Genomic DNA, 26595 nt, shown 5'->3' on the forward strand with positions numbered 1-26595 from the left:
AATACCTGCAGCACCTTTCCCAGACAGAGAGCTCTTTAAGGAAGGCAACCTAGGGGGACACAGGGAAGCCCTACCCTATCTACACCTGCCCTATCTTCAAACAGCTTTTGTAGTCACAGATCAACACAGGAGTAGGCACACAACATAAAACTTCTGCGTTCATACTGCACGCTTGACATCCCTACACACCTGGCCAGGAAGGGTGTGTGGAAAAGGCTAGAAATGCTCCTTCCACTGCTTAAAAGGGAACACAGTTACATTTGTGGTTTTTTAAACAGGAACTAAAGTGTTTTTTAATTCCTGTCTCTTCTAGTGAAGGGGATGGATACAACATGCCAATCAGATTTAGTAAGAGATAAATTAAAACACCTCCCCAAGATAGTAAAGTCTCATCCAGCTGCATTATTTACTTCTAGCTTACTAGAGGCACTCCACAGAAAACACCAGAAGACAAAATGTGTGAGAGGAGCTCGTGCCTCAAAAGGAAAACTGAGCACTTGTTGCACTTGAGGTTAAGCAGATTGGCACTTCTGACCAGCACTGGGTTTCTTCCTTATCCTCTAAGCAAGTTTATTGCTTTGGAAGACACCTCTGCAAATTAACTGTGTTAACATTAGAGAACAAGCAGTTTTCCCCTCACCAGCCAAACAACAGTGGAAGTGGGGTCAGCCAAAAGTACAGCACCTTGTTTATTTTACAGGAATCAACCCCACCCTCTGAATGTAGTTTGCTTTGGCCTAAAGCTCTCGGAGGTAGCTGACTCTGGGACATGCAACCATTTTGTAAGTGGGAGTTTCCCTAGCAGTCATTTGGTTTTCTCAGCTATCAGGTGAACAAACTATCAGCACTCTCGTAGAGCAGGCTTGTCTAAGAATGGATTGTGTTGGAGAAAGGGATGTGTAAGGGAGGAGAGAAATAGCTTGAACAGCATCTTAGATCCCTTCAGAAATGGAAAGGGTTTGAAACATTTACTAGCGGCAGATCAAAAGCAGAGAAAACGAGCAGCTGCTCAAACTAAAAACTGCATCAAGCTAATGCTCTCTACTCTCCCAGAAGTGAGGAGTAAATCACGTGGGGATCAGCACTCCTTATTGATTGCTGTTTTTCCAGACAGATCCCTTTCTCAGCCTATCAACCAACCCTTTGAACTCAAGCCAATCTGACGACACAAGTTCCACAACGGTTTTTTTAAGTTAGGTTTATTTAGCAATAGAAGTATGTACATGTAAGAGAATCCCCTGCAGCACGAGACATGCACAAAGCAGTGAGGGACTGAAAGTGGTGCTGCTCAATGGCCTTCCTTATCACCTGTCATCCCACTTTACTCAGCAGCAGGGCCAAGATTAGAAAGGGACAGGTGAGAAATTTATCAGTCCACGTGGCAGAGTCTTCAGGCAGAGCCTTCCCAGCAACTGGTATTAAAACAAGCGGGCGCCGTAGCCAAATGTCTGTTTAATGCCCTCGAAGTAGTAGCGCTGCCAGCCTTGCTTTGTTCTTTCCTCCTCGCTGGCAGGTATGCCCTTTCCTTCCAAACACACCTCTGTCTCACCACCTTTGTCAGTGAAGTTCAAAGTAATTGTTGCAAAGTGCCCTGGAGGAACCAAAGCAAATCTGTCAGTGTGTGGTATAGTATATGCTGCCTCAAGCTGCTGCTCTGCTCCTCCTCTCACACAGCACCACTTAAAAGACTCCTCAGGATCCATCCCAGAGGGTCTATTTATGACAGCTGCAGGCCTTCTTCAGATAGAGAGGAAGGAGAGGGCTCCCTCTTCATGGGATTTGAAGCACTTGCAGCCACAGCTGAGCAAGCTGCTACTTCCTTGTTCCTAATCCCTGACTACTGCTCTAAGCCATGGCTGACGATTCTGACTTGATGGTGTGAGATATGAAGGTGGGATAAGGCTGGTACTCTGTATTCCCTGTTCACAAGCCAGAGTGCAGTGTGGCAAATGGGGATGGAAATCTTGAAACACAGGCAAGGGTCCATTCTTGGACTACTTACCAGCTGGCCAAGATTTAAATCTCCATTTCATAACAAGTTGCTTCTCAGGGACCTTGAAAAGAGAAAGACTGAGTAGTAATTTTTTGCAGATCTTGCAGTCTAGTAAGAAAGTTAATCTGAAGCCTTAGAGACCCCTTGAGAAACATACAACACATACAGAGGGAAAGAGATTGTAACTGTCCTTTTCTTTCCACTATCCTAGGATTGTAGGCCATAGTACACTCCCAAACTCAAGAGACAGCATCCCTATTCAGAAGACTTCAGTGGAAGGAGAGCAAAAGAGGAAAAGGGTCTTTTACTATCTTTAACACCCCTTCAACCCTTAATAAGTAAGTAAAATCAAAGACAGGGCAGCTGCATGACTGGAAGCCAGATTTTCTCCCCAGACTGAAGTCCCATACATTAATCTGTACTATAGGGAACAGTTCAATAGCCACAGCAATTGATTATAGATAACTATGAGCACCAGGCAGAATTCCACAACTAACTGAAGTTTTGTTAAAGAGCTGATGTGTGAAAAACAAGAAGCTGCCCCTAAGCAAGGTATATCTGCACTAGTTAGTACTTACTAGGTCAACAAACTCTCCTGTGACACTGCCATCCAGCAACTGAAATTTGCCTCCTTTATCAGCCTCCAAGGTGGCTTGTGCATGAGTAAAAGCCTGGACCATCTGAAAAGAATTCAGAAGATCCACATTACTTTGCATCACCTGCTTGCAAACTTTTTGTCTAATGCCTCCCTCACCAAGATACCAAGGCTCTGGAAGAGGAGGTAAGTCAACAGTGTGAGGTCTTCATCAAGACAAGACAAATTCTCAGCCCTGGCCAGAAAATCAAGGCTGTAGCCACCACAACAGCATTCTGCCTGCCAGGGGAAAAGAACCCCTAGCTTACATATTCCATGCAGTGTTCTGTAAGCCATGCTTCTACTCTGTTGATTCCTTAAGGAAACCTAGTTCTGAGTTAAGTGGGTTTTTTCCTTTCTTTGCATTTTTCTTCTTTTCTTTTTCTTAAAAAGAAGAACAAGACACTGAGATCACATTTAAATAATAACAAAATGCCACTCTCTCTCCTTGAACTACACAACAGCATGTGCAGGAGAGGGAAAGCTATGCCCAAAGTGCCCTTTGATACCACCTAACCTTAAAAAAAAAACCCAAACAAAACCACCACCCCAAAAAAACCCCCAAGAGCACACAACTGTAAATCCCAAGAGATGTGACCACACCTACAGATAGGTGCTGATAGCATTCTGGAGCTGGCTTCTGGCTGGCATTAATCCTCTCTTATCAGCTGTGTGAAAAGATGGGCACGTGAGCTGTAAGCCAAGTGTCCTGCAGCCCAGCTTTCTCACTCCAGTCTCACGGGTCATGAACATCCTACAGAATGCTCTAAAAAGCTTTTTTAGCAACAATCTCCTATGGGCACAGGGCAAATCTGAGAATCTGCCTGGCATTACCTCCTGCGTAACGAATACCCGGTAGAGCTCCTCGGGAGATGTTAAGAAGGTGTCCTTCAAGCTGATCTTGCATGTAGGGATCTTGACTCCTATGGATTTGGACTGCGATGTGGCAGTACCGCTGCTAGCGGCCGTCTAGCGAAACAACAAGCAAAACACACACAGCCCCCTAGATGTTGCACCAAAAAGGCTGAACAAGGGGTTCACATATCCAAGAGAGGAAGAAAAGAAACCACAGGCCTCGGGTGAAGGCATAATTAGGGACAACCGTATCTGAGCGCACAAAGCAGATTTATCACTCTGAATCAAGAAACATCACGCGCTGCAAACTGAAACAGTCAGGCCTCCCCCACAGATTCCTGACTATATGCATCCTATAAACAGCACAGGTTGCTCCTGTGAGCTCCAGAATCTGATGCTGTGTACCTTTTCCTTCACAGATCCAAAAGCACGTTTGCAGAGTTTTATTTACCTTGCGGTCTTCCGCTTTAGGAGCCACCTGAGGTGTTGTTTCCATGTGTTCACCGTTCACTGTGGGCAAAATCATGCCCTGGGTGAATTCTGGAAAGACAGGAATGTGCCCATGAAACTAATAAAAGATCAAGTACACAGTTTTAACTGTTCTTTGAAACTCACAACCCAGAAGGGATTCCTGGTTCCTCCCCTGCTCTTGCTAGCATCCATGACTCAAAACAGTGTTGAAAAAAGTAGAGAGACTTCTTTTTACAGGAAACTAATTCTTCTTCACTACTCTTCACTGAAAGCCATCAGAACTTGTCTGAACTTACCTCCTTCTCCTAGCCTAGGCATACTAATCACTATGTTCCCATGTTGTTCTCACATTAATGTCAGCCTTACACTTATGTAGCTTTTTCTCCCCTCTCTCACCCACCACTATAAACAGCAATCACGTCTCAAATACTTCTATCTTGCTGGTCTAGACAAACCAAACCCAGCTTTACAATTGCTTTTCAGGCTGGCTCTCCCTTCCTCCTACTACTGTAGTACAGATAGTTACTTCTAACCCCATCTTCACATCATCTTTGTTGACACCAGATGACAAGACTACACACAGAAACTCAGGGGAGGTCTCACCAGTGCCCTACCAGCTGCACTAGTGTTTTTATAACTCCACCAGAAGCTTCTACCTTTCTCAGCTTTTTCTCCAGCTCTACCACTTCTTTCAATGCTCTTTCTCCTTCCTCTTCATCTGTTCAAACTGGCAAAATCCCATTATGCAGCAGAACTGGGTTTTTTTATACATACATATATACACACACAAACACATACATGTGTGTGTGTGTGTCTGTTTTATCTTGTATACCACACCACTTACTTCCTAATTGTTACTTATTCCAGACCACAAGATTATATGGTTATACCTGAACAACATTCTCAGCTTCCACTGGGTGACTTCATCTCCCACCCTGAACACTAAAACATCTGAACAAAAAAACCCAAGGGTACAGAAATTTTATCCTGGAAAAGCAGCAGCCAGCAGCAGCTGGTATTCAACACAGCTTGAATACCTAGCGTGCGTAGTGCACTAGAAGTAATTAGGCATAAAAAGCAACTGTAGTGTTCCCAGTCTGTACTCGACAGCAAAGCAGAACCCATCCAGAGCACATTAATTTAAGTCCAACTGCTGGAAGCAGGTTTATCTTCTATAATAAGTTTTATCTTGACCTGAGATATTCAATGACACACACAAAACCTGTAGAGCCATGTCCAGTTTTGAGTTATTCTCAATCCAAACAACACTAGATGCCTTTACTAGTGTAGCAAAAGAGGAAAAACTAACAAACTAGAGAGGAGTTCTCACCTCCTACAGGACTAACTAAAGGACAAATTGTGCCACTGCTATTTCTGTGTCACTGGGGTAGCAAACACATTTTACTGGCTTTCATCTTCTCCACAGCTAAGTTTCAGTGTGTGAAGGACATTCTCAGTTTTAGAACATCAATACAAAAACATTATTACTGGGTTATCACCAAACCAAATCTTTCTGGGCTGTGCTAGTGTTTAAAGACAGAAGTGCTTCTTGCCAGATGTTAACCATTTTCAAGAGGCAAGTTACTGTTGTTGCTGTGACACCCTCCTGTTGAGATGGGGTGAGGATCTAATATTCAATCCTCTTGTTACCCCCATTCTTCCTTTAACACTAGCCCATATGGGCTCCCGTAGCACTTTTCCCTCTCCATTACATACCTGTTTTGAGAGTGCTGATGTAAGTTTTCATTGCATCTCTTATTTTTTTTGCACCTTCTTGCTTCATCAGAGTCTTCAAGTTAGTGTCAGGCTCATCTTTAGCAAGGCTGACAAGGATCTAAACGAGGACGAGTGCAGACTGACAAATCTGTACTTGCATGGTCCTTTTATTACTCAGATCAACATCACAGATAGATTTTGACTAAACTTTAACAAGCAACAGTGTAATTTTATTAATCTTTCACTTTATCTTTCTGAGCCTACAGCAGTGTACACATGTACCTAAATACCTTCATGCATCGTCACAGAGTCATTCAGGATGGAAAAGACCCTCAGGATCACCAAGTCCAACTGATATCCCTACTCCACAAAGTTCACCCCTAAATCATATCCCCAAGCACCACATCCAAACCACCTTTAAACATATCCAGGGTTGGTGACTCTACCACCTCCCTAGGGAGCCCACTCCAATGCCTGACCACTCCTCCTGTGAAAAATATTTTCCTAATGTCCAGTCTAAACCTACCCCCAGTCATAGCTTGAGGCTATTTCCACTTGTTCTGTCACTAATTACCTGTGAGAAGAGACCAGCACTTATGTCTGGAAGACAGGAATTTGATAAAGATACATCCCAGGAAGTGTTCAAGGCCAGGCTGGATGGGGCTTTGAGCAACCTGGTCTGGTGGAAGGTGTCCCCACCCATGGCAGGGGCACTGGAACTAGATAATCTCTAAGATCCCTTCCAATCCAAACCATTCTATAATTCTATGTTGTGTTAACTTAAATAGTCTCTAACACTAAAAGAGTTATACACAAACATTCCCTAAAAGGTAACACAAACAAAAGTATTCATTGTGTGAGAATTCTTTTTAGAACAGCCACACAGCCCAACAGGATCAGCCTTTAGTTGTGCTTACCTCGACTTCATCGATGTCATTTTCATCTGAAAGATTAGGAATCTCCACATAACCTTTGTATTTCACTCCTGTCTTTGAGGTGCCTATAATTACAATTGTTTAGAGCAAGATTTCTTACTTCAGTTGCTGTAAAAGCAAACATGTTTTAGCACAATGCAACACTTCCCTTCATTACTATTTCCCAAATGACACAAGCATTCTTATCTTTAATCTCATATTTGAATCAGCCCTTGAAACAGAAGCAGAGACCATCACTCACCAGTCCAGGCCAGCTTGATAGCCCATTCATAGAAGAAGATAAGTTTCCCTTTGCGGTTGTTAATGGAAGCCTCTCCATCCAGCTTGCTCACTTCTGTCACCTCACAAGCCCCTTCCTCACCCTCCACTCTGACAGGCAGGAGAAGAGTTTTCAGCCTCTCGGTGGACCAGTTGGAGGCATCTCGCTCCGTCCTGTGAGAAAGCAGGTGGTGTGACAATGTGGGACAGGCCGCACCAGCAGCACACACCGGGACTACCTGGCCTTCTCGGGTGCTTCCCTCTCTGCCTCGCTCCAACACGCACACAGAGCCCTTCCCCCGGGCACTTACTCAGGCATTCCCCGGCCGCCCCAATGCACCAGCTCGGGTACCCCCCACATAAAGTAGGCGAGGCCCTTCTCGAGGCGTCAGCCAGGACACCCCCAGTCCAGCACCAACACACAGGCAGGGGAAGAAGAGAAGAGCCCATTCTCAGGGACACCGGCCGGCAGCCTCCCTCCGCCCAGGGGCACGGAGGACGCCAGCAGAGACGCCCTGAGGAGCCTCGGGGCCGGCGGGCCCGGGCCGCTCACCAGTGCCAGTTGTTGACGTTAGTGGCGTCCGCCCGCTGCTCGACGATCCAGCGCGGGTCTCCCTCCCCCCACTTGGCCATCGGGACCGCCGCCGCTGCCGCCGCCGCCTCCGCACCGCTTGTCCGTGGAAACTGCTAGAACCGCCGGCCGCCGCGCCACCTCCCGGCTTCCGTCACCGGCGCGGTCCCTTCCGGCGCCCTTCCCCCGCCTGCCGCAGCCCTGCCTTCTGGGTTCCGCTGCGCCACCTCCAGCTGCCGCTTCTGCCGGTGGGCAGCTCCCGGAGCCGGCCACGCCTCACAGTCGCCCGAAGCCGGCCGTCGACAGCCCAGCCCAGCCCTTAGCGCCTAGCACGCAGACCGCGCCACTGCGCTGGGCTGGCAGTGCGCTGTAGACCGGGGCGCGGAGCCTGCCGGTACTCGTAGTGTGCCAAGGGGCAAGCGCCGGGGCGGGCGGCGGTGGAGAGACCACGAGTCCCGGCGGGCTCTGCGCGGCAGCCGCCCTTCCTTTCCTCCCCTCCCCGGTCGTACCCTGCCGGTGGCGGTGCCTAGCACGGGAGCGGTGAGCGGGACCGAGGGGCAGGAGGGCCGGGAAGCGAGAGTGGGACCAGGACCGGGCGGCGGGGACGAGGATTCCATTCAGGCAGCCGCGCCCCTGACACTGCTGCGCGGTGCCGTTACAGATGAGCAGGGCGAGGGCGGACGAGGAAGAGTATTGGCACAGCTCCAAGTTTCGTGCCTTCACTTTCGACGATGAGGATGATGAGCTCTCACAGGTAGGGTCCGAGCCCGGGGCTGCCGGGGCGCCGCAGCCCGACGTCAGAACCCCCTGGGCAGGCCCTCTCCGTGGCTGGCTGAGCCCAGGCCTCGGGCCCGCGCTTCGCGGAGGGTCCGAGCTTCCTGGGTGGGGGGGATGCTTGCCTCCTGCCCTGCTTGAAGGCCACCATGGACTCCCTTCTCGCCCCTTACGGTAGCCAGTCCGAAATCTCAGTAGGGCGGTGGTGTATCTCCAGGTGGCTGAGCTGTCAGTATTTGTGTTGGTGTCAGTAGCCATTGGATTCCCAGTGGTGAGGAAGGGTTGCTGTATCTCTTAAACATCTCTGAAACACATACACAGGCATTGTCTGTGTTCTTTAGAGGTGACAGCGGAAGCCAAAGAAGCTGTATTCGAAGCTCTGAGAGGGAACGTTTGAAGGGAATAGGAAACAAATCGTGTTCTGCACCACTGCTGGGTTTATACAAGCTCGCTCTTTTGTCTGTAGCTAAAAGAATCTAAACGAGCCGTGAACAGTCTTCGGGATATCGTCGATGATGATGATGACCTTGAGAGGGTCAGCTGGAGTGGAGAACCTGTGGGAAGTAAGTGCAGAAGTACTGCAAGTTATTCTTGAAACAGATGGAGTTTAAAGTTACCACTTAAGTCATTTAGTCAAGGTTAGGACTACTACTTGCTATCTAATCCTGCACATCTAATCTAATTCTCATCTCCTCAGGTCACATAGTGAGCCACTTGATTTATCTGTGTGGATCCACTGAAAAGAGAGCAAGCAAATGTCCAAATTACATAAAGAAGAGGAGTGCAGACAAGTGAAGGGAATGCACTGTGGTTTTCCCAATATGTAGCCCAGCTTAGAGCTGATATGTTGGAGGTTATGGCTTGATATTCATCGTGCTTAGCTGGCCTGCAGGATTCTAGGTGATCATTTCCTTCACACTGCTGCTTGAAATGGCAAATGCATTTCTAGTGGTGACAGGAGCGAGCTCACGACCCACGTGCAATGCTGTCTATCGCGATTTGGAGTTCATGACCTACAGAATGTGTGCAACTTGCTAGGCAGTGCCAAACTGTGAAAACTTACATTTGGGTTACCCAGAGGACTTCTGAAGAGCCTGTTCTTGTCCTGTGCCACAGCTCCTCCCTCTGGCTCAGGCCACTTCTTTTCCCACCTAGGGTCTCTACCTATTGGCTTTTTTTGCTCTGTCACCCTGTCCTAAAAAGCGTGTGTTGTGCGGCTGCATGACAGGGCAGCAGCATGTGCACATTGATAGTCTGTTTTGTCTGTGTGGGGAGGACAACTGTCTTAATTTCCCAGTGCTCAGGAAGGTATGCTTTTATGTTTCTGTAATTGGAGGTAAGACAGGGATTCTCTGTGTTGCTCTGTGCCTTTGGAGCACGGATTGTGCTTTACCCCATGCAACAACATAAATGTTGGGTGGTCTATGCAGGTTTTTTTCTATAAGCCATACCAGCTGTCCCACATAAGACACAACAGGTTCAAGCTTTAACGTGGAAGATTTCACCTCAATGTGAGGAGAAACTTCTTTACAGTGAGGGTGACAGAGCACTGCAACAGGCTGCCCAGAGAAGTTGTGGAGTCTCCTCTTGAGACTTTCAAAACCCACCAGGTTGCATTTCTGTACTGACTACCCTAAGTGATCCTGCTTTGGGGGGTGGGCTCTTTTGAGGTCCTTTCCAACCTCTAGCATACTGTGATACTGTGAACATTGCTGAAATTGACCATTTCTGCATAAATGTTTTCACAAGCAGTGTTACATGAGGTTAGGATTCTGGCTGCTTCATCTACTTAGTGCTGAGGGTCAGTGTTATCAGGATGTGCCAATTCAGAACTGACTGGGACACAGTTGGTGATATTCCTGCCGTGCCATAAGATGGATCTTTACAGGCTGTTTTTCCCTGTTATAAATGTCTTCTGTCTGCACACAGGTATCTCCTGGTCAATTAAAGAGACAGCTTCCAGCAGCACTAGCTCATTGGAGGGCCATGACTCCAGCCTACAGAAGGGCTCTTCCTCCTACGCTGCTTTTCCCAAACAGGCTTCTTCCTATTCTCTAAGCAGCCTATTTAAAGGTGAGGTCTCTCCTATACAATATGGACAAATGGGTTTTCCCTCAAGAGTGTCAAGGGACAATTGTGGTATCTTATGTAAATCTTTTAAGTGTATTGCACCACAGGGGAGCTCTGATCTCTCCTCAGTGTGGGAGTATCTCCCTCACTAGCATGTTCTTGTGGTGTGGGAGGGAGCTTTGGAGTTTATGGCTTCTTAGAAGCCAGATTCCCACAGAGCGGCAAGGTAGAGGACAGCACTGTACAACAGACTTTGCATGGTGGAAAAGAGCAGGCTGCAAAGGGTCTGGCTTGACTCATGTGGCCCTCATTTGATCTTCAGTACTGTAGAGAACACAAGTTGGTTATTCTTTATTTGGAACTCATCTGGAACCTGTTGATGTGCTAGTTGTTTCAGCAAGCACATGGTAGCAGCAGTGGTAGCATTAGGGGGGATCTGTGCCATGGGGAGACTTGTACAGCTTGCAGGTGTTCAGCTCTGTTGTTTCACAGCCAGACAGCAGCCCAGCTTTTGCTCTGTCCCTCTGGGGTGGATTTTACCCTTAACTTTGATAATACAGTGATAATGAAAGGCATCCAAATCACAGCCCTGGTGGAGAAAGCTGCCTGTGTTGCCATTGCCTAAGCAGTGTTGCATGCTTGAGCCTCTGCTGTGCAGGTAGATGAGTGAATTCAGGTTAACCTCTCCCAGCCTAAACAACTAGAGGGCAGATAGGGCCAAGGTGTGATGTTGTTTATGATGCCCCAGACATCTTCGAGCCTTACATTGCAAGCAGGTGAGCCTCAGCTATGCCAGTGAGAATCCCCATACAGAGTGGCTTGTTCCAGAGCTGCAGTACGCTGGCCTGAAGTCTAGATTTGTGTTACCTCTGCAAGAGCTACTGCTGGTGAAGAGGCAGTCTCTCATGAGTGTTTGTCTTGATTTCAGGACGAAACAAACTTCCAAGTTTCCAGTCCCTTTCAGATGGTAAGTTTTGAATCCCTGGCTCATTTTGGGAGGGGTGCAGATTTACACTGACCATAAAAAGGGAAGTGTCATCTTCCTTATGCTGCAGAAAGGGAAACTGAATCTGGGTTGTTTGAAAGTCATTCAGCAAAGAAGCAAAAGAGCTGGCATGCTGGTGTGGGCTAATCTGCTTATGTAGGACTAATGGCTGTTGGGTTTAGAGCAATTTTGTATTGCTGTTTGGTGCTTGAGTTGGGACCTTCTACCCTGAAAACCAAGAAAAGGGTGATTTTTGGAAGTGGGTGTAAATCAGGATTTTGATGTGCTACTCAGCTTTGCCTTTTCCTCTCAGCCCTCTCTGACACAGGAGTTAAAAACTATGCCCCAGAGCTGCGCAGACCGAGAGCTGAGTACAAGGTGAGCAGCCTGTGCTTGTGGCATGCTGGGATCAGAGCACTGCCAGAACTTTCTACTGTATTGGTTCTATGTGAGGTGATTGATTGCTATTTCAGACAGCAGAGGGCAATGCTAGGAAAATGCAGCCTCACAGTAATTGAGGTGTTCTCTGCTTGTGCTCAGAAGTGAGGAGCTTTGCTGGGGGCGCCTTTACTATTCCTTCTGCTCATGAATGATCCAGCAGACTTTGTGAGAAGGCTTTCTAAAGAGTGCTTTGCCTGTAAGCTGCTTTCATGCTGGGTCAGATGAATGGGCATCATGTGTGCAAATTTTAAAACATTTTTAAAGGCTTCTAAATTTCTTGTTCACGAGAGGGCACAGAGGGAGTTGCACAGAGATGGAGTTCCAGTTGTCAGGACCTTCTCCCAGACAGACAAGTGTTAGATGTCACAGAACCTAGTGGATGTGGGGACTGAGTGGGTTCCTCCTACTAGGTGCAGTGTTGTGATTCTATGTCCTCGTATCCAGCCTGTAAAGGACTAAGCAGATATTCCAAACACATACAGACATGCACAGTGCTGACTTAGCTGCCAACATAGATGGACACAAACCAGTGCCTTTACCAACAAACACATAAACAAAATGCTCAGGCCTGATCTTGAGCCTCCTTTCTGTCTGACCAGGGTTAAATTCCCGTAGTGGAACACATGCACGCTCCTGGGGGCTCTGCAGTAGCTGGTCTTGGATGTTCAGTTCCTGTAACTGACTCCCAGCCCCCAGGTGCCCTCCAGTTGGTGGCACCTGGACCCTTGAGCCCATAGGGTCCATGGTTCCATTCTGTTCTTGGTACTCAGACTGAGCTTGAAGTTAACTAGCATATGAACACGTACACTTGGAACAGGGAGCCCACCCACACAGAAGGTGGTTCAATATAGAATTTAATGAGAGTATAAGACAGACTGTAGTGATCCTTTGCAGGGCTCAGTCAGACAGGCACACTAACTAGTCACTTGTCTAAACATGGCTGGCACCCTTATGGCTTCTATTTTTCTATGCTTGTTCATGCCCAGTTAATTTTGATCCTTCCCTTTCCCTGTTAATTTTTTTCTCTTTCCCATAAACTTCCATCACAAGTCTGACACATTCACACAACCCTCTTAAAGCATCCCATAATTATCTTTCTCCTGTGTCTCTCATTGAATCCTCTGTCTCTTCAAGGTTACATGGTGGTTGGGGAAACTTTCTTTGCTTTACTCATCTTGGGGGATTTTACACAACAAATAATGACCTAACCTGCCTTATTTGAGGGTGGCAAGAGGTAGCTGAGTCAGTGTGCTCAGATTGCACTGACTGACTAGGTTACTGGTTGTATCTACCTGTCCTTGGCCATCTGATCTTCACCATGTTGGTGTGTTTGTGTTGACTAGCCATTAATCACATAATCCAACAGGCAGCACTTTCTGAAAGCACAGCAGGAGGAATAGGTATGCCCTGTTGTATTCTGTTCTGTGCCTCCATAAGCAGTGGAGCAGGAAGGAGAAGGGTTGTACAGCCCCTTAAAAGCAGACAGGAGAATTGTAAAGTGAGGTGAAACAAAGAAGGGAGAGTTAGTGAAGACTTTGAACCGCTGTCCTGACAGCAACAGGCTGAAGAGCTGCCTCTGGCCAGAGGTGCTGGAAGGGAACCCTGGTGTTCAGGACATTGGATGCTCAGCTGTACATTGACTTGAGAGACTTGCATGGGGTCAGCCCTTTATTTTTTTCTTTAGTCTCAATACATCTTCAATGAATTTAAAGTTCAGTCCCTTTCTTTGGCTCATTTGAGGCAGAAAGCTGAATTGCAACTGCTGGCTCCAGTGCTCAGGCCACTGCCACTGTTTCCAGATCACAGTGTCTTCAGGGGAAGAACTTTGGTCATTGTGGCAGTGGTAGTGACCTTAAGATGGTCTCACTAAAGGCTTCAGTGCCCTTGTCACTAGTCCTGTGCAGCTCTCCAGGCACTTGCCTGAGGCTGCTGTCCCTGCATTCTCCACACTGCTGTGGCTCACCAGCAGAAATTTGTCTGAATTGTAACAAGAAACTGCATCCTTTCTCCTCAATTTTGGGTTTGTCAGTTCTGCATGTATTTTGTTTGCCCTTCTAAAGCAATACTGGAGCTTTAATTTGCAAGAAGGACAGCCTATTGAAATGCACTTCTTTTAAAGGATATGCTGATGGTGGACCTTACTGAGGCAATAGATGCTGTGTTAAGATCTGAGCCTCTGGCTTCTCTCTCCACCAGCATGCAGAATCTGATGGCCCTGCATCTGCACCTGAGCACTCTAGGGACACATGCTGCAAACACCTGCCCTGGAGCAGCTACGCATGGGCCATCACTCTGATCCAGCACAAGTGGAAAGCAGTTTGAGACTGCTGGTGTGATCTGACCTCTTGAGGCTCAAGAGCTCTTTATTTTTCTTCTGTCAGGACTACAGCAGTGATTGGAGCCCCAAAGATACAGTCATACGAATGCAGAGGGGCAAGGTAAGGGCTTTCCACTCCCACCTGCTTTCAAGTCACAGAGGGTGGGTGATCCTAAATGGCTTTATACTTCCCTATGCTCCTGGCTGTTCCCACAGCAGGATGGGAATCTGAGTTGCTTGCAGCATCTAGCAGGGATGGTGCTTTGCCTGCCCACTGCTTTGCCAGGTGATGGTGCTTGCATCACACTAGCTCAGGAGCAGCATGAGACCTTCAGGGTTTTGTTGCGTTGTTTTCTTGAGTCACTCTCAGCAAGGCTTTGACGGGAGGTATGTGCACTACTGTGTCCCTCTCTACACTTCCTGCTCCCTGGGGCTGCTTTTATGGAAAAAATCTGAAGGTGTGGGGCTTTACATCTCTTCTTACTTGGTGGCAAATGGAGGGAGGAAGACAGAAGCAATCTTGGTTACACCAAAGCTGGAGTGTTAAGTCTCAGCTGCCTCATTTTGGAAGTGAACACACAGGGAGCTTTTGGTTTTACTTCCTCGAAGGCTGAGGCAACCTAAAGGCTGAGAGAGGCCACAGTTATGGGGTAATGAGAAGAAAGGAAGAGTCTCAAGTCTACTTTTTTGGTCTCCTCCATGGAAAGGGTCCTGCAGAATTTCCTCCTCCTGTCAGGCCTGGTGGTTTGCAGGGAACTTTTGGTTTGTTACAAGGGTGTTTGTGCTGAACATACAATGTCTGCTGCCCTAGCTGGGGCAGTAATGATGGCTAGCTCTGCAAGCCTTGTGGACAGAATCTCAGGGATCATGCCACATGCCGTTTCAGTTAAATGAGTAGTTGTCTGCTGGTTGGGAGGGCAGTTACTGATGTTGCTGAGGGACTCGTGGGGGAAGAATAGGTAGTACCTTGTGGGTTGGTTCAGCCTCGGAATCACCTTATGTCCTGTGTGCCAATTCTGTCTCCAGGTCTGCTCCCTAGAGAGATTCCGCTCCCTGCAGGACAAGCTGGTGCTCTTGGATGAAGCTGTGGCAGGGCATGATGGAAATGTCATTACAGCTGTGAGTCCTACTGGGGCTGTACAGGGCCTGGGATTTCCTGGGTGGTTGTGTGAATGCAGTATCTTGCAAGTTGGGGAGTTATTTACTTAAACCCAAGAAGCTACTGAAAAGCATCAAAGCTAAAAGCTGGGAGGTTGCATATTGCTGATGGCTTTCCTGCCACTGCAGAATTATGTCATATTGCTAACAAGGAACCTGATCCTTCAGCCTTGCAGTAATCTTTGCAGCAACTTCTTGAAGGCTGAAACTTAATATGCTCGTTGTGACACTGAAGGTCTGAGAGGTCTTTCAGTTTATTTGGCTTCCAAAGCATCAGGCAGCAAGTTGGGACTGTGTCAGAGCTTCCCTCATCCAGCTCTCACACAGAATGGTTTTTCTCTGCAAATATTGATCTCATCTAAGTTCCAGAGTAGGAGTTAGGCAGGTGTCCAGGCAGCTGTGGCCCTGGCTTACTGTTTGTCCTGTGTCTAGTGGGTAGCAGAATTCAGCACGGTGCTATAAGAGCTGTGTATTCAGAGGCCCTTTGCAAAAGCTTCCTCAGGTATTGCTCTTTCTCTCTCTGTCTTTATGCTGATGAAGACTGATCTGGTCATCTGAGAGCTGCCTCTCTGTGTTCACAGGTCCTGATATTCCTGAAGCGGACTCTAAGGAGAGGTAAGTGCGACTGGAGCCAGGGTTTCTGTAGTGTGTTTCAGTTCAGGGCATGGGGGTAATTCTTTCACTGGGTGCAACTCACAAAGAGGGCATCTGGAGTATTGTTACTTTACTGAACATGAAATGTCTTTGCAGCAAGTGTAACGTGGCAGGGGTGTTGGTGATGTCCACAAAGGCCCCAGAGAGGAGCTTTAAGCAGTGGTAGTGGTGATGGCGTGGATATAAATGAATCTGTAGGGCTAGCAGACTGCTGTGGATTTAACTGGCAGCCCAGTGAACAGACTTTCTTGTGCTCTAGCTTCTAAGACTGAGCTTTGAGATGGGGTAACGTTGTTGAATCCTGCCAATGGCTTGCAACTCCATGTACCATGCTTAGCCCTCTCTGGCTTGGTAGAGTTAATTTTACCACATGTACATGTCACTCTCTTCATAGAGATCTTGTTTCGGGAGCTGGAGGTGCGGCAGGTGGCCTTGTGTCATCTGATCCATTTCCTCAAAGAGACTGGTGAGCAGAAGTTCCTTCTGGATCTGCTCAGGTGAGGCTCTTGCACAGCCTTGTGGCAGGGCTGAGCATGTTGCTAGGAACCTGCCTCCACGTTAATGCTTGCTTATTCCCTTTTGCAGGTTCCTAGACAGAACTGAAGAAGTTGCTGTGAGTATTCCCAGGAGGAGAAGCTCCCTTTTCTCAGTGAAGAGAGAGTGCAGTGGGCAAGGGGATGTGGGCTGCAGGGTGTCCAGTAGTCAGGCGAGAGCTCTGCACCCCCATTTTTCCCTCTGGGGTCTTGTACCTTCCAAATCCATGAGAACAGACTGTGCTCCTTTTCCCTCCCTCCAGCTGTCCCAGTACCGGGAGCATTTGAACATCCAGGATGTGGAAAAAAGAAGGGAATTTCTGAAAGGCTGCATTGGGTAAGAAAAAAGTGCAAGAGGGTGGGAGGGATGAGGGTTCTTCACAGATGGTGACAGTAAAGAAAATTAGACTTCTGTCCCAGTGCCACAGCTCAAGAGCTGATGTTGACTTTGCCCCAGTGGGAATGGGGTGTTGTGGACACAGTGTAGGCCAGAGAGGAAGAATTAGTGTTGATCACTAGTCCAACAGCTTTTGCTGCTTACTTGGGGGTGAAGATGTTTAAGGTACTTTCTCATCATTGACCCTTCAGGTTGTGAAGGATGAAGGCTTGTGAGTTTGAGTGCTTGAGGGAATTGGCAGCATCAGCTTCAGGTTGCTTTGTGAAGACACCATATGATTTTTCTTTCTCTGGAGTTTGTCTAGGAGTCAGTTGGAGAGAGCAGTGAGGCAGAAGCTTGAGTAGCTACTAACCACTCAGGCTGGGGAGAATGGAAGTGTTCCCTACATGCTCTGTGGGGAGTACATTTTGTAGAGAAGAGCATCCTTCTAAGTGTACTGGTAATAGCTGTTGACAGTGTCTCCTTCCTCCATGCCTCGCCAGGCTGCCATTTTCAGCAGAGGATACCTCCCACATCCAAGACCATTATACCCTGTTGGAGCGACAGATCATCATTGAGGTATGACATTTTCCTTGCTGGGCAGGAGATGACTGGAACTAGCTGCAAGATCTCTGTCTGTCCCTAACTTATACCACTTCAGATCTAATCAGGTTGCCCTGGCTAGTGTTAATATAGAATATAGAATACATAGAATAAACCAGGTTGGAAGAGACCTTCAAGATCATCGCGTCCAACCCATCAACCAATCCAACACCGCCCAAACAACTAACCCACGGCACCAAGCACCCCGTCAAGTCTTCTCCTAAAAACCTCCAGTGATGGCGACTCCACCACCTCCCCAGGCAGCCCATTCCAATGTGCAATCACTCTTTCTGTAGAGAACTTTTTTCTAACATCCAGCCTGAACCTCCCCTGGCGCAGCCTGAGACTGTGTCCTCTTGTTCTGGTACTGCTTGCCTGGGAGAAGAGACCAACATCCGTCTGTCTACAACCTCCCTTCAGGTAGTTGTAGAGAGTAATAAGGTCACCCCTGAGTCTCCTCCAGGCTAAGCAACCCCAGCTCCCTCAGCCTCTCCTCGTAGGGCTTGTGTTCCAAACCCCTCACCAACTTTGTTGGTAATGTAACTGCTATTTGTGCTGCTGTGCCAGGCACGTGTGTGAAATGCCAGACCCGAGACGTAACGGCTTGTTGATGCTGTGCTATCACGACACTCTCCGCAGGTCTCTACCCTGCAGCTAGGTCAGGCAGCTGGCCTGGCTCAGGCTCACCCTCTCTGTCTTTCTGTTTCCACAGGCCAATGATCGGCACCTGGAGACCGCTGGGCAGTCGGAGATATTTCGGAAGTATCCTCGCAAGGCTTCAATTCTCAACATGCCTCTAGTGACCACCCTCTTCTATTCCTGCTTCTACCACTACACAGAGGCTGAGGTGAGGGTGATGTGGGAGAAAAGAAGGGTTACATCTCATCCCTGTAGCCCTCAAAATGTGGTTAAGCCAGGCCATGTTAAGGCAAGAGCCAGGGGGAGGTCACATTTCCTCCATCAGAGAGACCCTAGAGGAGCGCAGGTCCTGTTGTTCTGGGACCATTTTGGAGTTTTGTGCTCTTCTGAGATGGGATGTTCAACCTCAGACAGCTTGTCAGGGAGCTGCCTCCTAGAAACAACTGTCTTTTACTTCTGGCTCCTTGGAGCCAGAATCAACCCTTAATCCCATGAGGCTGAGGTGTGTGATATTGATCGTGGAACTTCTGGTGGTGCGCCAGTTGAGGATGTAGGAGAAACCAAACCAGAGAGCCAATGGTGTGGGATAGTTGCTCTCTTCTGCCAGCTGTTTCCTCCTGTGGCACTGACATGAACAATAAGCAGTAAAAACTTGGTCAGGTTCATCCTGTGCAAGGCCTTACAACAGGTGTCTGAACCTCTCTCCTAGTCTGCCCTGCTGAGTTTTCACTGACTTGTCTGCTGCTCTCTCTAGGGAATGTTTAGCAGTCCAACCAACCTGAAGAAAACATTTAAGGTATGTGAGCCCCTTTCCACTGTGGCAGCAGGAGCAGAAAATGCGGGCAGCCAAATTGTATTTGGCAAGGGGGAATTTGAGGGGCTCAGCACTGAGATAGGGAAGGGCATGGCATCTTCCTTGAGCAGGGGCACTCTGGAGACTTAGAAAGGCAAATGGAGCCATGTGGAGATTTCCATTGGGTGTATCCTGTCTGCAGCAGTGCTTGCAAATCCCCACCTCCTGCTCTCTGCAAGTGCTGGCCTCAGGCATCATTTCCTTGTCTAGCTGTTGGTGTAGGTCCTGACAGGGCTGGGTCAGATGCAACTCACACAGGTCTTCTGAGCTGTGCTAGTGCTCTGACTGCAGTTTTCTGCCTTGCAGATTCCTGATAAGCAGTATGTGCTGACTGCCCTGGCTGCCCGTGCCAAGCTGCGAGCCTGGGATGATGTGGACGCCCTCTTCACCACCAAGGTGAGCTGCAGTCCCAAGTAATGACATATGCTGCTGATAGCTGGCTTGTTCTGGAGTTACCAGACTGGTTTTACTTCAGCAGGGCCCAGCACCTCTGCTGCAGGGGCTTGCACTACATTCCTCCTCTCCTTGCCTAAGACCTCTACTTAGTCTGGCTTGGCCGTAGCAACAAGGTCAGGGCTGCCTTCATGCTCTTGTTTCCAAAGACTTCTCAGCCAGCCTGTGTCCAGCCACTGCTTGAAGGGCTGTGCCAGCTTTGCATGTGGTGGTTAGTGGCATATGTTACTGGCACTGGGGAAAAACATTTTCTTGTGGATGGAGAGATTGCCCTTTCAGGAGTACCAGAGGGTTTGGAGAGATTGCCCTTTCAGGAGTAAGAGAGGGTTTGACTCTTGTTTCAGAACTGGCTGGGCTACACCAAGAAGAAGGCACCTATTGGCTTCCACCGAGTGGTGGAGATCTTGCAGAGGAACAATGCTCCTGTGCAGGTGAGCAAGGAATCACTGTTTATGTCATCTTGCTCTTTGGGTGGGTTTAAGGTGTGAATGATTCCCTGAAGTGAGCTGCTTCCTAGCTGGGAGTGGGAGAACAGCTTGTTGAGCTACTGACTCTGTCAGGTGGGCACAGCAATTAGCTGAGCAACCCATACACCGAAAGGAATTGTGGGTGGTAATGAGGGCTGGGCCCTAGGTTTGACTGCAAGAGGGACAGCAGTTATCTGGGAGCTCTTTTCCCAGTGTGTTGTCAGCTTTGTTTGCTACATTAACTTTCCTTATGCTTAATCTGTCTGGCAAAGGTTCACCCAATCCATAGGAGCAAGGTAGCCTTGGACTTTGAGCTTTGTGAGCAAAGCTTTACTGCTTCTGGAGTCCTGAGCAGTCTTGTCGTGGTCATTTTTTTGCCTTAAGAAGGGTGAAGTCTGTGTGACCAGCAGCCTTGAAAGGTTTTGTGACTGGAGTGAGAGAAGGAGGCAGGAGATGGCTGCAGAAGGCAGCTGAGATGCTCTTCCTTCCCTCACAGGTGCTGCAGGAGTACGTGCGCCTGGTGGAGGACGTGGAGACGCGGCTGAACCTCGCCACCAAGTACAAGTGTCATGATGTTGTCATTGAGGTAGGTCTCTGCTCTGTGTGTGAAGAGATGGGACAAGTGCCTGCTTTTTTTCCCCCCTGGCTTTTTCCTGCTCTGCCCTGTGCCACTGGAGTCCTGTGCCTGGTAGAGTTTGTTTATCCATGTGGCCGGGGAGCAGTGATACAGTGGCCAGTGGAAAACAAGTGGGCTGGGAGAGTGGCTCCTAGGATTTGTGCTGTGGAATTGTGCTGAGGGGCAAGAGACAGGGCACCATCTAGCTGTGGAAGTGTCCTTCCTCTTCACTCAGCTGGGTGCTGGTTTTTCTGTTTATCTAGACATACAGAGATTTAAAGGATCGCGTCCAGCTGACAGCATATAAATGCAAGGTGGAGCGAGGCTCTGCAGAAGAAGAGAAGATAAACAGCATTCTCAACAACATGGTAAGAAACAGCCTACTTTTTCTTCCAGAGACTTGTCAGAAACAGCCACAGATAGGTGTAAGGGCATGACTGTCCAACATACTTTTTATCCGTGCTAGGAAGCTAATCTTGTGTTTGGGGTCGTAGTCATTGTAGGAGTGAAGGGAGAAACTGAGAGAAATAGCACTCTCTAGCCATAGCTGTCAGGGTAAGGGGTTGTGGGACTCACTGACTTTTCACCTGAGGGATCTGTGTTCAGCACTAACGTTAGTCATGTCTTGTTCTTTCTGTTAGCAAATCCGATGGAAGAACTGAGCGCCTGTGAAGCAGCCAGCTCAGCCGTTGCCTTGCCAGTGAAAGAGGAAACTGCAACACTCAGTCCAGTGCCAACAGAGCCACTGTTACTACTCATTGCATGATCAACATTTGTCAGTGACAGTGGGTGCCTGTGGCTTGTGGGACAGTGGCATTCAGGCTGGCTGAACACAGCTGCTCCAATGTAGCCTGTAAAACCATGGTACTGATCTACCAGGGGTGATTCTTTTTGGAATCTGATTCTCTTTGACTTGGCTGTAAGCCAAGCATTGCTTTTGTTTACAGAGGGAAGTTGCTGGGCACAACAAGATTAGCATTTGCTCTAGGTGGTGCCTGAGCCTATTCTCACAAGAGGAACAGGTCTGTCTCGCTTGTCATCATGCCACCAGACAGTGCTGACCTGTCCCTGTAACACTCAGACAGGCTTGGGCACCACCAGTCATGGCTATGGCTGGAGTAAAGCCTATTGGACTGTGTTCTCCCTGCATCAAAGAGTGTATTGGGGGAAAGGACCAGCTCAGCAGCTGCACCTTTAAACCTCTTTTTTGGGTTGTTTATTTGTTTGGTTGTTTTTTCTTGGTTCATTCTGGCTCACCCTAGCAATAGAGGAGCTATGTGAATTCCTACAGAGAACCAGGACAGCAGCCTCTGCCATCATCCTTGCACTGCTATCCTGCAACACTGGGGAGATCCCTTTATCGGGGCAGAGCAGGCCCCTAGTGTGGAGCTGGTCAGAGCCCTGCTGAGTTGGATGGAGAGCAAGGAGGGACCCTACTCAGTTGGCACAAAGCTGCTTGCCACTGCAGCTCTTTTCTTTGAGAGTGTTACACCAGGAAGGATTGAATTGCACTTTCGTAGAAATACAACTCCTCAGGAAACTGCTGGCTTCATCCTTCCAGACCTCGATTCAATTCCTTAAATAAAGCTGTGTCTCTTTCTCCTTGGGCTGTTTATTTCCTTCCCACACTGAGCACTTTTTGTGCTAGCCCTCAGCAATTTCTCACACCTCCCACAATGTGAGTATGCAGGGTATTTTCTCATGTCCTCCATAGCACAGTGCATGTCTTCATGAAGTGGCTTTGCCAGCAGTAGTATCTTATCTTACACTTCCAATGCCAGCAGCACAGATTAATTAATTTTAATAATGTGGGAGAGTTTGCTGCTGCAAGGGTGGTCACACCAATCTCGAGGGCAAGCTTGAGCTCCAGCCTCCCTGCTGCACTGTGCATTGTATTTTGTTTTCTGTCACTGTTTGGTTTTCTTCTCACAGAATTGTTTAAGTTAGTAGGGACCTCTTGATCATGGAACAGGCCCACCAGGACTGTGTCTGTTAGGATTTTCAGTAACTGCACAGCTGGAGATGGCTCAGCTTCTCTGGGCAACATGTTCCTGAGTGTGACTACCTTCACAGTAAAAAGGTGTTTTCCTGTCTTCAGTTTGTGCCCACTGTACCCACTGCCCTTTCTTCATAGCACTTCAGGCAGAACTCACTAAATATTTTTCTGACAACAATTTTGAAGGCATGGAAACACTAGGGGTTTTATTAAGAAGCAGAGGATGCTTCAGAGATTTTATGCTTTGTTTATTTGGTTGGAAACTCACTGTCCACCAAAGCATTCATTTAGTTGTTTTTTTCACCAGGCCCATCCAAATGTGGACACATGAACCCTCTTTACTGAAGGCTGGCTAGTTTGAGTCCTGTTGTAGGTGGTGCTTGATATTCCAGGTTGATAAATACCCAGAAGAGAAAAAAACCACCAAAAGAGCATCAGTGCTGAAACAGAGATGCCTCTCTCCTTGTTGCATGGTCAGTTGTAGCAGACAAGCTTCTTGGTGGGCTCTGAACACCCAGCCAGCAGCATTCAGCCTGCAGCATTACAGCAACTGTTTGTACAGAAACTGTCAACTGCCCTGTAAACTCATATAAAGCAAGGCAAGTGTGGAGAATGGTCCTCCAGGGAGATGCTTGTAACAATAAAATCCTCTTTCCAATCATCTCAGGGATGCAGGGATTATTTAAATAGCTTTTTATAGACCTTGAAAACTGGCCAGATCCCAAGGCCTGGCTGTTTCAGCTGAAGGCTTTAAATCAACCTGCATGAACTGGGGCCAGGCAGCTGAGGCAGATGAACTCCCTGCATTTTATTCATGGCAGAGGCTTTTTGCTCTGTGCCACTCTGCTGCTGCCCTTTGCCATGTAGGAACAGTGATGGGCAGCAGTCAATGTCCTTCAGTGCCACTTTGGGTAGGCAGAAAGTGGTCCCAGCTAGGGCATGGTGGTTTGTGTTTCACCTGCATGTGGTAGAGCACAAGCAAGCATGCTGCTGGTGCCCAGAGGACTCTTGGGTCATGTTCTTCTTGTTTATCACAGCAGACTTGCAGAAGCAGGGGCTCAAGTGCTTTTACACCCACACTCAGCTGGTGACCTGGCTGATGTTGCATTTCTCTGCTGCCTCCTGTTGCATATGCTGCTTATCTGCTTCATCACTCAGTCTGCTACCTAGAAACCCTGCATTGTGTACTGCCTTGTCACCACCATCCCTCTCCTCAGGTGAAACGGACAACATCATTTCAGAGCATGCTGCTGTAGTTTGGGTAACTGGTCACTTCCCCAAGTCTCCCAAATACTAGTCACAGAAACACTTTAGAGTTTCACCTTTCTTGTTTGTCTAGAGGAAGTTGGAGACTTTGTGGCTATAAACTTGAAAATGTGATCAAAAGGAGTTAAGGGAACTCCAGATTAAACACAATACTGGCATTGAAACTCTGCTCCTAACAGGGCCTCAGATTACCGCTGCAAGATAATCACTTGTGAGATAGAACAGGAAACAAGGTGTGGAGAAACTGCCTGCAGTCTCTGGTCAAAAAAGCAAATCTAGTACGTTGCATTTCACTCAGGCTGCTGTTGTAGGTCTTCCAAGTGCTATGAGTGCAAGGGTATGACCCTTACCCCCTGCTTATGACCCCTGTGGGCATCTAGCCCCTGCAGTCAGGCTAGTCCTGGCCTTCTGCTGAAGCGACCAGTGAGGGGCCAAACATCATGCTGCTCTTCATGATGCAGGCAAAGCCATTTACTAGCAAAAGGATGGCAGATCTTGCAAAGGATAACAACTTCCTCTGCTTTACCAGCTAAACCTAGTTTCTCCCTCATCAGCTAAACCTGAGCGATGCTGGCTGCTGATTACAGAGCTGAGGGAGAGCAGACAAGTAGTGTGGATGGGGAGGGGAGAGGAAAGGGAAGGAAGACCAGACCAGACCCGACCAGACCAGACCAGATCAGATCAGACCTTGCTTGAAGGAATCTGCCTGCCATGTGGAGGGCTTGAATCTCAACACGTTTCTGTGCCACTGCAGTTCTGGTATGACCTATGACCCATGGATTAACTTTAACACAGCAATGAGGGTCCTCCATCAAATAGGAAGAACTTTTTTAGCTGGTTAAGGTAGGTCTTGAAAAGGAATCATTATGAGTGGGATATTCTAGGTGGCTTCCTCCGAGTTTCCCTCATGCAGGACCTTAAACCCTCATGCTCCCACCCATGCTGTGTGGCACCGCAGGAGCATCCTTGTACTACCCTCCCCGTGAGCCCCCTTCAGATGCCTCCACTTTGAGGTTGAAGGAACTCCTTTGCTGCAGTGCCATCGTGAGGCCGCAGGACCAGTGCTCCGGCCGGGAGCCCTTGGATGAGTGAGGCGAGGGGCACAGTCTCAGCTGCACTGCCAGCCCCTGGAGCTGGGCAGGCAACGTGCCTCTGCAGTTCTTTAGAACTCCTCTTTAGGCTTCAACTTGGTAGCAGTTTTCCTGAGGAGTTGTGCTTGGTGGTTCCCCTGCCTGTATGATTCAAGGCTGGGGCTCGGGTCTGAGCTGGTGATAATTCTGTTGGTGAGAAGTGTAGCATGAGTGAGAAAACCCTCCTGATCTATCACTGTACAGCTAAAGCTGGAGTGGAAATAGCATGCATGGAAAGGGGTAGTCATGCCTGCAAAGTGGATCAGCGAAATGATGCAGCATGTGTCTCCCTCACCAGTTTCTCTAGTTTGGGGTCACCCTGTCTTCCAGAAGCACTGCTTTCCATGTTACTGCCATCAGTTTTTGAACAGCTTCATGAAATAACAGTAATTATGAGGCTACATCAGTGAGAAGGAGCTAAGATGTACTTGCTGAGCAAGAATATGCTCAAAAATCTTTTCCCCTTGCCACAGGCTCAACATCTATTTCCATGGGTGTGCTGTTCCTATTGGCAGCTGCTACATCTGTCCTCTGCAATTTCATTATCCACTTCTGCATGCTGTTCTCTTTCTTGTCTCCATGAACACTTGAAGCAGACTATAATGTCTGTCCATGATGGCTGAAAGTTTGACTTCATATGCAGCCTGTAAAGGATGACTCTTTGCTCAATGAGAATGAGCACACAAGCTATACGAGAGCCATTGCTATTAATTTCAGCACCCCTCACCTAAAATGGTCCTAGATCAGAGGTTTCAAATAAACCACCTCTAACCAATCAGCAATGCAATTTTTCACAGATGTGGGAGATGAGAATGTCTTTTCACACCTGTGTGCACACTGGTAAGTGGCATTTGGCTTTGTTTGTCCTGCAGGGAAAGTAACTGTCAATGCTAAATGGCTGGTGGCCATTTTCTGCGCAGCCCTGAAGAGCAGCACGTGTCAGAGCTTGCCTCACCAGAAGGCACTGAAATTACTCAGTGACCTCTGTTTCCCTGAATGCTGCCCTATCTGTGCAGAAAATTTTCCTGGCCGTGGTTTATGTGCAAGAGTTTTGTCAGCAGAGGTTTTGCTTCTTCAGTGATTCAGAGGAGTAAGTAAAAAGTTGAATGCTAAGGCACTGCTTGTCCAAGCTTCCTCTTTGCTCTGAAACTTGTCTCATCCCTCAGGTGAAGGTGCTGAACTATGTATTGCCCTTAGGACCTGCCAAGGAAGATTGCTTTAGATGATGTTTTAGCAATAAAAGCTCTGAAATATCATCCCTGAGTTATTTGGTCCCTGGTTCCTGTTTGGCTACTTATCAGGGTAGTCTGAAGCCAGTCATCAGAATTGCAGCATGGGATGCAGAAAAAAAGTTCTTATGGGATATCTAGTCAGGACAGCCATTGAAGGTAGTGAATTTAGTCTATGGATTGGGCTAATGAGGAGATTAAGTAAAGGGAACACTGCTTGAGGGGGAGAACTCCCACTTGGCTCAGTTTTGCTCTGCATGGCAGAGTAATACCTCGTACACTTTAGATTCAGGTATCTGACTTCATTCTCCACTGCTTTCAACATCTGCTCAGAAATCCCAGAGGAAACTGCTGGCTGATTGTTAGTCCTCATAACCTGTAATGAAGCCCATAGCAGAATGCTTTGCTGAGACCTCATCCCAGCCACCTGACAGGACTGAGGAGTGCAAGAACCAGCACTATTCACTCTTAGACTCTAAAATATTCCAGCCAGTAAACCTATGCATACATTTGTTTCAACAAGTTTCACTCTCTAGACTGCTCAGTAAGCTTACATATCCCGGTCTGCCTGAGTCTTCCTTTGTTTTGGTTTGGATTTGTTT

At 48.0% G+C, this 26595-nt stretch overlaps 2 protein-coding genes across 2 annotated transcripts; one reads left to right on the top strand and one right to left on the bottom strand.

The window, feature by feature from the left end:
- Positions 1 to 1189: 1189 nt before the first annotated feature.
- AHSA1 (activator of HSP90 ATPase activity 1) lies at positions 1190 to 7612 on the bottom strand. Its single transcript, XM_054161993.1, has 9 exons — positions 7416 to 7612; positions 6846 to 7036; positions 6587 to 6669; positions 5670 to 5787; positions 3934 to 4022; positions 3462 to 3596; positions 2572 to 2673; positions 2003 to 2054; positions 1190 to 1591 (listed from the first exon to the last, which is right to left on the bottom strand). Exons 1-9 carry the CDS (start codon positions 7493 to 7495, stop codon positions 1419 to 1421), a joined length of 1023 nt encoding a protein of 340 aa, XP_054017968.1. The 5' UTR covers positions 7496 to 7612; the 3' UTR covers positions 1190 to 1418.
- A 377-nt stretch (positions 7613 to 7989) lies between these two features.
- Positions 7990 to 21972, top strand: VIPAS39 (VPS33B interacting protein, apical-basolateral polarity regulator, spe-39 homolog). Its single transcript, XM_054161992.1, has 18 exons — positions 7990 to 8187; positions 8674 to 8770; positions 10137 to 10280; positions 11206 to 11244; positions 11576 to 11640; positions 14085 to 14141; positions 15047 to 15139; positions 15760 to 15793; positions 16227 to 16329; positions 16418 to 16702; positions 17245 to 17320; positions 18057 to 18191; positions 18738 to 18779; positions 19143 to 19232; positions 19634 to 19720; positions 20253 to 20342; positions 20636 to 20740; positions 21014 to 21972. The coding sequence occupies exons 1-18, from the start codon at positions 8095 to 8097 to the stop codon at positions 21032 to 21034; spliced, it is 1656 nt and encodes a 551-aa protein (XP_054017967.1). The 5' UTR covers positions 7990 to 8094; the 3' UTR covers positions 21035 to 21972.
- Positions 21973 to 26595: the final 4623 nt, after the last annotated feature.

This window comes from Dryobates pubescens, chromosome 5, assembly GCF_014839835.1.
Source record: "Dryobates pubescens isolate bDryPub1 chromosome 5, bDryPub1.pri, whole genome shotgun sequence".
NCBI classification, from domain to species: Eukaryota; Metazoa; Chordata; class Aves; order Piciformes; family Picidae; genus Dryobates; species Dryobates pubescens.

What these genes read in the sequence shown, in the direction of transcription:
- AHSA1 (XM_054161993.1), bottom strand. Translation starts at nt 7,495, where the DNA reads ATGGCCAAGTGGGGGGAGGGAGACCCGCGCTGGATCGTCGAGCAGCGG. An exon ending in TATCAAGCTGGCCTGGACTG is followed by an intron (nt 6,670 to 6,845) that starts GTGAGTGATGGT and finishes TTGTAATTATAG; the next exon opens with GCACCTCAAAGACAGGAGTG. An exon ending in CAGGAGAGTTTGTTGACCTA is followed by an intron (nt 2,055 to 2,571) that starts GTAAGTACTAAC and finishes TCTCTTTTCAAG; the next exon opens with GTCCCTGAGAAGCAACTTGT.
- VIPAS39 (XM_054161992.1), top strand. Translation starts at nt 8,095, where the DNA reads ATGAGCAGGGCGAGGGCGGACGAGGAAGAGTATTGGCACAGCTCCAAG. An exon ending in AGCGACAGATCATCATTGAG is followed by an intron (nt 17,321 to 18,056) that starts GTATGACATTTT and finishes CTGTTTCCACAG; the next exon opens with GCCAATGATCGGCACCTGGA. An exon ending in GTCATGATGTTGTCATTGAG is followed by an intron (nt 20,343 to 20,635) that starts GTAGGTCTCTGC and finishes CTGTTTATCTAG; the next exon opens with ACATACAGAGATTTAAAGGA.